An 11,165-nucleotide genomic window follows, 5' to 3' on the forward strand; every position below is an offset into this window, starting at 1 on the left:
ATGAAGTAATTTATGTAAAGCCTTTAGTGTAGAGCCTTATCCATGGTAAGCACATAGCAAATAGCTCATATCCACCACACCTACAGAATAACAAGTTATTTGATCAGAGGCGGGAGTGAGAGTTTGAACTCAGTCACAATGGTGAGGGTGATGGACCAGATAGGGACACGTTGAATGAGTCAAGTGAAACAATCATGAGTCGCCTAAAGACGGTAAACCAGATCTTAGAATTAGTATGAACAGTCCCCAGTGTGCATCTGGAGTGCCATCTGTGAGCAGGGAGAGCTCGGATCTCTTCGGAGAGAGCCCGACCGCCGTCTGTGTTTGTGGGCCACACAGCACTGCCCTCTAGTGGCTATTAAGCAGAGCGGCCAGCAGGCAGTTCCCAGCACAGAAGACCCAACTTTCATCTTTTCTGCCCTCTTTCAGTTTCTATCAAAATAAAGCAGATGCGGGTGGGTTAGCCCACAGGTGACCATCTGCAGAGCTGGTAGATCTGGTCAAACATCTACATTCAGCTCTGTCATCCACACTACTGGAGGAGAGATTGCCTGCTAAAGAATTGTATGCGTTTCCCTTTCTGTGTTCACTCGCTCCCAGTTGCTGCCCGGCTCAGCTTGCCGGTGGATTCCCTAGAGGACTGCAGGGGCCGCTGCAGCTCTCCACGGTTAGTGGCCTAGGGCACAGTGCAGACACTTGGTTGGGAGCCTTTCCAGTGCAGCTGTAAATGTAGGAGTTCCAAAATTTAGCAAATTTGCATTGTCAGTTTTCTTTCTGTTCTTTGGTCCGTAGGGTTACCCCTTTTCGTCCAGCGCACGGTGGCCCGAACCATTGTATTACAGGAGATTATTGGCAAGGGCCGGTTTGGGGAAGTGTGGCGTGGCCGCTGGAGGGGTGGCGATGTCGCCGTGAAAATTTTCTCTTCTCGTGAAGAACGATCTTGGTTCCGGGAAGCAGAGATATACCAGACAGTTATGCTACGCCATGAAAACATCCTTGGATTTATTGCTGCTGACAATAAAGGTAAAGGCTGGGTCTGTATATAAAGCCAAAAGCACTTTCAGGTGGAGGGATGACTGGAGAAACTGAACTGCTATGTGATGCACAGCTCTTGTTTGCCTTCATGGTTTTTACCCATAGAAAAAGTCTCTGTGAAGTCATAGTTTTCAAATTCCTCGTAAGTTGTGGAACCTTTATTCCATGAAAAACTTACATGGAAACCCAGTTTATTATGCAGGTAATCAAGAAACACATCTTTATCCTACCTGCTCCGTTCTCTTCCCTGACACTTTCCCAAGTCCACCACCAGTGTAGTCCCTGTAGGGGCTCCAGTAAAGTTTGGATTTTTGTTCATTTGGGATTTTTGGGTTGGGGTGGGTTGGGTTGGGTTTTGGTTTTTGAGACAAGGTATCACTGTAGCCCAGGCTGGCCTCAGATTCACAATGATCCTCCTGCCTCAGCCTCCTGAGTGCTGGGATTTCAGGCCACCATGCCTGGGCTATTTTGAAAATTGCTAGAATGAGAAATTATGGGGCCAGAGATTTAGCTCAGTGGTTCCACCACCTGCCTCGCAAATGCAAGGACCCGAGTTTGATCCCAGGTACAAAAAAAAAATTAGTCGAGAGAAATTGTGGCCTCATCTCTGCCAAAAAAGGACAACTATGGAAAAGCATGTAGTTCACTTTCTGTGGCATGACTGGCATTATATACACTTGTAAGTGGAGCAGGCATGGGAGAATGAGGACTTGCCTAGCTCCAGAGTGTCACTAGCCATTGGACTCAGTTTTGGGGCTGGCATATCCATACCTGAAGTCTCTTATCTTTTCCCTCTTCCCTCTTTTCTTGCTAAAAGTTTGAGTTTCTCTAAATTGTGTGTCTAGGCACTTGCCTGTTTTGAGGACCTCACTGACTAGTGAACTAATGGCCCGTTAGTTTAGGAGGCAAGCACAGGCTCTTTTTTTTTTTTGGTAGCTGGGATCAAACTCGGGACCTTGCACTTTCGAGGCAGGCGGAAGAACCTCTGAGCTACATCCCCGGCCCCACAGGCTCCTCTTCTAATTAGGAGTAGGTTACACCTGGGCCTCATTGAGACCAAGGTGGCACAAATTGATCTGGAAGAAAAGTCATTGGGAAGGGCCTTGCAGCCATGTGGAAAAGTGAGGTGTAGACCCTGCAGGTAGCTTGGGATGGCTGGATCCTGGCAGAAGACGGATGGAAAGGCAGGCAGAGGCCAGGTAATGATGGGCCTTTTTGAGAGGATTGTATTTTATTCCTGAAGATAATGGTTGTAATTGGAATGTCATTCATTAACTCAGTAGCATCTGTTGACCACTGTGGGCCAGAACCTTTGCGGTTGCTAGGATCCTCACCTGTGAAAACAAGACACAGTTCCTGCCTTCACAGAGCCCCCAGGAGGAGGGGGGGCAGACAGGTGACAGGTAGCCCACTTGGAGTGCAGAGAGGACCCTGATGGGATTGAATTCACAGTTTAGAAGCGTCTCTGGCAATTGTGAAACAGTTTGCTCCATGGCTCAATGACTCAGATGTTAGTGTCTGCAGAGCCTGCAGAAGATCCTAAGTATTCGTTTTTCGTTCCTAAAACAACAGTGACTGCTCATTCCTCACATTGCTGTGGGGGCTGGTGATGGCCTCAGCTCCCCCAACTGAAGAGTCTTGAACTTTTGTACAAGGAGGAAGGAGGGTAAGAGTGTTTTACTCCGAGTAAGCTGCTCCTCTCTTTCTTTCTTCCTTTCTTTTCTGTTATTTTTTTAAGACAAGGTCTCGATCTGTAGTTTAGGCCGGCCTTGAACTCACAGCAGTCCTCCTGCCTCAGCCTCCCAAGTGCTGGGATTACAGGTGTATGCCACTGTGCCTGCCTAGCTGCTCCTCTTTAAAGCAGCGTCACCTTTTTATAAAATTTAAATCATGCATTTGAAAGCATCAAAACAAATAGGTGCTGCCGGGTGTGGTGGTGCACGCCTTTGATCCCAGCACTCGGGAGGCTGAGGCAGGAGGATCACTGGGAGTTCAAGGCCAGCCTGGGCTATGTAGTGAGTTCAGGGCCAGCCTGAACTACAAAAGGAGACCCTGCCTCAAAAAAACAAACAAACAAACCCAAAAAGGTGTGTTCCCTTATAACTTATTAACGGGCTCCTCAGGATTTGGCAGCTACTTGGAGTATGGACGGTGGCGGGTTGGGTGGGCTCCTTGTGATAAGAGAAGCCAAGTCTTATGGATTTCTAGCAGCCACTCCTTTTATTGATTCTAGCAGCTTATGTAAGTAGGGATCTGGCTATGGAAACCCACATTAGGGTCAGGGAAGGAGAAAAATTGGGCTCCTTCATTGTTGCCTTTTTACCATGATATATTTAGTATGGTGCCCTGGAACCAGCATCAGCCTGGAATTTAGGAACTCAGTCCAATTTCCAGTCTTCCTAGTGATAGCAGCATAGCTTAATTAGATTATTGGCTTTAATATTTTCTTTTTCTCCTTTCCTGCTTCCCTCTTCCCTACTCTGTCCCGCTGCCTCATGTATAAAAGAGAAAAAATAAAGTGTATGCTACCCACCTTCCATTGTTCTGGGTAAGATGGCCTCTCTGGTAATACTTGGAAATAGACTCTTCATGCACTGAAAAGCATTTTTTGGCCTGGAATGCAGTAATACATAAAGGAGATCTTGCCTGCTCTCATAGAGCTCCTAGCCTGATGAGAACAGACTGACTGAAAAGAAACATTACAGATGAGACAGGTGCTGTGACTGGGCTGTGTTCCAAGTGTCACTGGAGCTCAGGAAGACTTAGGCTTTCCTTGGCTATGACGGGTGTGGCCTGCTGTGGTTTGAACATAGGTGAACAAGTCTTGTTAGGGTCAGAAGCAGTGTTGCAACAAAACTGATACCTCGTAACTTTCCCTAAGCATATGCTTTCTCATTCCTAAACACCTCACGTTTCAAATGTGGCAGAAGAATGGAATGCGGTTCAGAATTCCACAGCCCACCTAAAAGAAACAAGGGAGCAGGCCTAGAAAAGAAGTGCTGTGTCCTCACTGGAGCCTAGAACTGCAGACCACTGTAGATGAGAGGGGGGAAGGTCCTTAGGAAGTGAGGAGGTGAGAACTGTAAATTCAGGTGAGTGACTGGGTCTTATGTTGTAGATGTTCTTCCTCATTGCTGATAGTTAATGCCTTTTCTGGGACACATCTCTGTTCTCTGCAGATAATGGCACCTGGACACAGCTGTGGCTTGTCTCTGACTACCATGAACATGGTTCCCTGTTTGATTATCTTAATCGCTACACAGTAACCATCGAGGGAATGATTAAGCTGGCTCTGTCTGCTGCCAGTGGGTTGGCACACCTGCATATGGAGATCGTGGGCACCCAAGGTGAGTAGCCTTGCCAAGGAGCAGGGAAGTTAGGTAGAGTAAATGGCTATGCATCCTAATTTTGTTCCTACACCTTGTCACTGAGAAAGTCAGGGCTGGACCTCAGGAACTGCAGTTTCATACAAGAGAAAGAGGTTTGAGCTGTTTGAGAACCAAAGATGTACAGGGCACTCTCCCCATCACTGTCTTTAGAACTCCCTCAGGAGAAGTCTGTAAGGTCAGTGTGTAGTTATTTGTCATTGCTGTGACATCACTGTTTGTTAAGGAGTAATCATCTCAGATCCCCACAGCAGGCATGTAAAAAAAATGGAACCGAAAAAATAAGCCACTGCAACAAGAGCCTCAGTTTAGTCATTTCACACATTTGTTGTTGAGGGCAGCTGACTTCCAGAATACATTTTGGTGAGAAACTGGCTGTGCTAGTCTCAGGAGGTTTTCTTAGAGGAAGAAGACCTGGAGCCTTGCTGCTTATTGACTCCAATGTTGGCTCTTAGAGACATCCTGGATCTTGCCACAGTGGCAAGTGTGATCCCTGATGCCTGTTTGACCAGGACAACAGCTCTTGGTGGGCACAATGGGAGACCACCTAAGACAGTCGGATTCTGTTTTAACCTATGTGCTGATGCTAGCAGTCCACATCTTCAGGGCCAGCCACTGCAAGAACAAGAGCTTTCTTTGAATTCCTTAGCCGTTTATATCAGAGCTGTTCTGGGTGGGCAAGTGGTAATAGTAATGTTAAGTAATGTTAGCTAGTACTCATGTTCTTCTAAAGTCTTTACTTACCTACATGGAGCATTTACTTTGCACAACATTTCCCTTCTGATTTTGTGGATAAAAAGACTGAGATACACAGGGGATCACTTGGTCAGCAGGAGACAAAGCCAGGACTCAGATTCATAGTCTTGGCTTCAGTGTCTGCTTTTAAAATTTACAGCATCTTTCTTTAAAGATCTCTGATTTTTTTCCTCTGCCAGGGAAGCCTGGAATTGCTCATCGAGATTTAAAATCAAAGAATATCCTGGTGAAGAAAAACGGCATGTGCGCCATCGCAGACCTGGGCCTGGCAGTTCGCCATGATGCAGTCACTGACACCATTGACATTGCTCCAAATCAGAGGGTGGGAACCAAACGGTAGGAATGCCCTAGGCTTTTGCCCTTACTCAACAGCAGGTGCTGAGTATTGCATGTGTGCTTTTTAAATATGTACAGGACAAGGTGTGGTTTCTTGCTCTCTTGGGCCTTGCTTCTCACACTGAAAAGCTATAGGTTACATCTAACAGATACAAATGCCAAAAACATGGCTTCGCTGTATGTACACAGGTTTTGGTGGATTAGGGGTAGTGGGAAATTGGAGAAAGAATCTGGAGCAGGATTTGGAGAGAGGTAGGCATGAGGGTTGGCTAAGAGAGGAGAGGAAATACTGCAGTCCAAAGGGGTGGCTTGTGCAGAGATGTGAGGAGACAGGGAATGTGTTCTATTTTGGATATAGAGCAAGTTTGCCAAACCTGAACAGAACTGATCTTGGGTGTGGATTGGAGTGCCCTCAAGGATTATGGGCCTGTTTCGTACTTCATTGAGCATTGAAATAAAAAGGAGTTTCCAGGGCTGGGAATTTAGCTCAGTGGCATCATACCTGCCTCTCAAGCGCAAGGTTCTGAGTTCTATCCCCTGTACAAAAAAAAAGTTTCCAGGTTTGGTGGCACATGCCTGTAATCCTAGCTACTTGGGAGGCTAAGGAAGGAGAATGTCAGGTTCAAGCCTAGTCTGGGCAACTTTGTAAGATCCTCTCCAAAAAATAAAAAGGGCTGGAGATGCCATTGTAAAGGCTCTCGGTACCATCCACAGTACCACCTCGAAAAAAAAAGAATTGTGGTTGACTTCATGAGTTAAAAGTGGGACTGTCTTTCAGTAAGACAGAAGAGGGGCTTTACAGTGTGCTGAATATAAGTGAATTTCATTGAATTGTGTTGCTGTTTTTGTCCTAACCCTGAATGATTGCAGCTACCCAGGGCCTAAGGTCTAGGGCTGAGATAATCCTCATTTATTAGGGGTGGGTGTAGCTTGAGTAATAGTAGTTATTCGTAATTACTACTCAATCACTAAGGGTGACTTTGATCACCTATAGGATTTTCACCTTTCTGCAATCAGATAAAATAACAAAAGAAGTTTAGAAGGACATTTAAGCTCAGTTCATCACTATGGCTACATTGAATAAAGTGAAGACTTCAGTAGTAACCAGATACTATGTACTGTGTGGCCCAAGAGATCAAGACAGTCTCTTGAAAGCACAAGGAACCGAGTTTGATCCCCAATACCAAAAAAGAAAGAAAGAAAGAAAAAAGACAGTCTCTTAATGGTTAAAAAACAAATATACACTTAAGAGTACCCTGCCAGGGATTTAGCTCAGTGGTTCCGCCGCCTGCCTTGCAAGCAGAAGGACCCAAATTTGATCCCTGGTACCAAAAAAAAAAAAAGAGTACCCTAATATTGCCAGATCTATTCTGAATTATTTAAGATTCAAATCCAAAACATGAAGAGAAGTGCTCACTTCTCCCCAGGATACCATATTGGGATAATACTCCCACATTCAGATGGCCCTGGAATCAGTCCTTTGATTAAAAGAGAGCAGTCATGATGGTTTATCTGTAACTTTTTTCTTTGTTGCTGCAGATACATGGCTCCTGAAGTACTTGATGAAACCATTAACATGAAACACTTCGACTCCTTTAAATGTGCTGATATTTATGCCCTCGGGCTGGTATATTGGGAGATTGCTCGAAGGTGCAATTCTGGAGGTACCTTTGTTTTTTATCTTCTCTTGGTCCAATTCCAGCATGATAGTTCACCTGAGGGTGCTGGTATTTTACAGGCCCCTTTTCTCAACCCGGCAAATGCCTAATGCAAGAGCCAGTCACTCTTAAGGTTTTCATCAAGGATGTAGAATCCTGCTGGGGTGTGTTGACTCTTGGGCCAGCTGGTTGAATATGTTTTGCTTTTCAGTAATCATTCTGGAGGCTCATTTGGCTAACACATTGACTTTATTATTAGGTCATAAAGGTTGGCAGCACCCTGGGTTTAAATAGCCTAAGGTTAATACAAGTATCTCCTTAAATCAGAGGTAGTATGTCCTGACACACTGGCTCTCAAGCCATGTTCCTAGAGAACATGGTGTTTGATCCTTGCAATAATAGTTGTAATTTCTAAATTTGCAGCATTACTTAAATTTTTTCAAAAAGAGTTTTTTTCTTCCATAATCTTTTTTTAAAGATCTTTGTGATGGCCAGGCGTGGTGACACACATCTTTAAACCCAGCACTCAGGAGGCTGAGACAGAGGGAGCACCATAGGTTTAAGGCCAGCCTAGGCTACATAGCAAGACCCTGTCTGAGAAGGAAAGAAACAAACTTTGTCATTTGCAATTGCTTATTTGTGTCAGAATCCAGTAAAATATAGTATCAGATTTAGCAGAAAACACTTTTTATCATCAGCTGATATCTGTATTTGATGATCTCTAGTATTCTGCTAAATGATCAAGTTCAATAACCTCTAGAGCCATTTCTCTAATGAAAGAAATCCCAGTGCAGTGAAAGTGATTGAATTAAAAATAACTGGTAGAGGGCCAGAGATTTAGCTCAGTGGTTCCGCCACCTGCCTCACAAGCACAAGGACCCGAGTTCGATCCCCGGTACCAAAAAATAAATAAAAATAACTGGTAGAACTGGGAGGGTAGCTCAGTAGTAGGGCATTTGCCTTAAATGTGCAAGGCCCAGGGTTCTATGCCCTGCGGAGAGCAGGGAGGGGCACAACAAACAGGTGAGTCTTCCAGCAGAACCCTTTTGTCTGTTGCCACCTGTTTCCATTTGGGATATGTTTGGTGAGATTCAAATAATGGAGGAAGTCCTCAAGTATTCATGGAGTTGTACATCTTACATTTTTGACTAGTGTATACAGATAAAACAGATTGAGAAAATTGGTCGCACAGGTCTTCAACTGTCAAGTTCATTTCTTTCACAGAAATTAGAGCTAAGAAAAAATACAGTGGTACCTTGGTTCACAAACTTAATTTGTTCCACAATTCTGGGGAAGATGGCCACGGTCGTGTTCATAGACCAAGGTACCACTGTACCTATATTTATAGGTGTCCACCACTTGCTATATATAAATACATTTAATCTTCACTACAAACTTATGAAGGTAGGTACTGTAATTGTCTTCATTTTATAGATAAAGAATACAAGTTCAGAGGGAGGTTAGGTAATTTGTCCAAGGACATATATCTAGTAAACTAGAATTCAAACTCCAGCAGGCTGAGGCTGGGCCTTAAGGTCTTAACTACCCTTTAGGTAATTACCAAGTCAGACTCTTCCCCATTAGTTCAAGACAGCAGGGTGGTTTCTGGAAAAAGACACAAAAAGAGTACATTGGATCTTTTAAGTTAACTTTTTATTTTGGAATTCTTTTGGTTTGTAGCTCTAACAGGACTTAAAATGTTTTGCCACACTAAAAAATAAACATTAGACTGGGGATGTAGCTCAGGGGTTTGATCCCAAGGGCTCAAAAGAAAAGAGAACCATGAACATTAATTTTTAATATGTTTAACATCTAATCAGTGTTGAGATTTCCCCCATTATCTCCTAATTTTTCTCAACTGTTTACTAAGTCAGGGCCCAAATATGATCCAGTTTTGCACTTGATTGATACAACTCTTACATCTTGTGTGCGAGTTCCTACTGCATTTTTTTCTTCTAATTTTATAGGAGAATCCAAGTCAATTGAAAAGCTTCCGAAGCTAAATTTCACTGCATTCCATTGAGTTCACAAATGTTGTTCCTGCCATTTCCTGTGAATTGGTAGTTAGATCTAGCAGTTAAAATCATATCTGGGTGCCAGGGATTTAGCTCAGTGGTTCCGCTGCCTGCCTTGCAAGTGCAAGGTCCTGAGTTTGATCCCTGGTACCAAAAAAAAAAATCATATCAGGGTATTTTCTCTTTTTTTCCAAAAGCCTTTCGTAGGTACTACTCTTCCATTACAAGATACTCAATGTCAGTCATCTCTCCTTTTGTGATGTTGACAGCCAGGGTGATCATTGTCCAAATTCAAATTCTTCTATAATGTGTAACTTCCCCTAATTATTTGGTTACCATGATGTATAGCTTGAATAGGAAAGGCAGGAAAAATACTTCATTCTTTTCATTTATGTATCATTTTTTCAAAATAATGAGTTCATTCTTGCAAAGGTGAGTTTTCTTTTTTAAGAATCATTGTAAAAGGTGGGTACTGTAACACACACCTTTAATCCCAGGAGGCTGAGGCAGGACGATCGAGTGAATTTAAGGCTAGCCTGAATTATGAAGTGAGTTCAAGACCAGCCTAAAGTACTTAGACCCTGTCTCAAAAAAAAAAAGAAACCCAGGTGTGGTGGCCCACACCTGCAATTGCAGCATTCGGGAGGCTAAGGCAGGAGGATCACCACGAGTTTGAGACCAGCCTGGGTTATACAATGAGTTCAAAATTAGCCTGCACTACACAGCAAGACCCTGTCTCAATAAATAAATACATACATACATATATAAATAGCGGTGCTGTTGCAGGCCTGTAATCCCAGCTCTTTGAGAGGCTGAAGCAGGAAGATTGAAAGTTTATGCCCAGTCTGGACAACTTGGCAGTTTATCGAAACCCTGCCCCCATCTCAAAATAAAAAATTGAAAAATGGGCTGAGGATATAGCTTAGAGTGAAGGCCCTGGTTCAGTCCCCAGTACTGCCAAAAAAAAGTTGTGTGTGTGTATGAAATGTTGGACCTTAAAATAACTGTTTCTGTCACATGCATTAGTCTTATTAAATGTTCTCATTTTTGTCTAGTCAGGGCCTTTCAACTTAGTGCCTTTTGAAGAAACCCCAATAGTCTTTGATCATTTCCATATTTTTTTGGTATGGAAAAGATGTCCCTGTCCTGGCTACTCTTGTGTATTTCTTTCTCTCTCTGTTTTGTTTTTTTTTTCTTTTAAAATGTTCTTTTTCCCTTCCTTCCGTCAGTCCATCTATCTGTCCTTGCTTCCTTTTGAGACAGGATCCCCTATGTTGCTCAGGCTGGCCCTAAACTCCTGAGCTCAGTCTTCCTGCCTTAGCCTCCTGAACGCTAGGACTTCAGGTGTGTACTGCAGTAGTACACACCTGTACACAAGCTCTACTCTTTTGTACTTCTTGTCCCGTGAGAAACAATGACCTGCTTCAAGGAGGCCTAGTGGGAATTGGCATCTACAGATCACAGTGTGGTGTTGCCATTGGTTTTGGATTAATCTCTCCTTCCTTCTGTCAGTAACTCAGATATGTATTTTCTTTTCTCCCAGGGGTCCATGAAGAATATCAGCTTCCATATTATGACTTAGTGCCCTCTGACCCTTCCATTGAGGAAATGCGAAAGGTTGTCTGTGACCAGAAGCTACGTCCCAACATCCCCAACTGGTGGCAGAGTTATGAGGTAGGGTGCTTCCTTGCCTCCTGTGACTCTTCCCGTCTGTTTGACTTCTCTGCCTTAGAAAAGGTTTTTCAGGGCCGGGGATTTAGCTCAGTGGTTCCACTGCCTGCCTCACAAGTGGCAAGATCCCGAGTTCGATCCCCGATACCAAAAAAAAGAAAGAAAAAGAAAAGATTTTTCAAAAATGGGACCAACTCCCAGGTGCACCCCTTGGGTGCCTCTCTAATTTGAAACTTTGAACATCAAAGGATACCACAAATGGAAAATTTCACAGCTAACCTCATGTAACAGTCAAAATGTATAGGTTA

General features: G+C 43.8%; 1 protein-coding gene across 1 annotated transcript in view; it reads left to right on the forward strand.

Moving 5' to 3' along the window:
• The window catches only part of Acvr1b (activin A receptor type 1B), a 42,565-nt gene that overhangs the window by 26,722 nt on the left and 4,678 nt on the right, over positions 1-11,165 (forward strand). Inside the window, exons 4-8 of the mRNA XM_004862920.4 lie at positions 793-1,023; positions 4,215-4,382; positions 5,357-5,513; positions 7,053-7,177; positions 10,730-10,860. Of these exons, the coding sequence (XP_004862977.1) occupies positions 793-1,023; positions 4,215-4,382; positions 5,357-5,513; positions 7,053-7,177; positions 10,730-10,860 (812 nt within the window). The remainder of the gene's footprint in view (positions 1-792; positions 1,024-4,214; positions 4,383-5,356; positions 5,514-7,052; positions 7,178-10,729; positions 10,861-11,165) is intronic.

The sequence above is a fragment of the Heterocephalus glaber genome, unplaced genomic scaffold (assembly GCF_053883595.1).
Source record: "Heterocephalus glaber isolate CG9 unplaced genomic scaffold, H.glaber_assembly_v1.0 deba00001733, whole genome shotgun sequence".
Lineage (NCBI taxonomy): Eukaryota > Metazoa > Chordata > Mammalia > Rodentia > Bathyergidae > Heterocephalus > Heterocephalus glaber.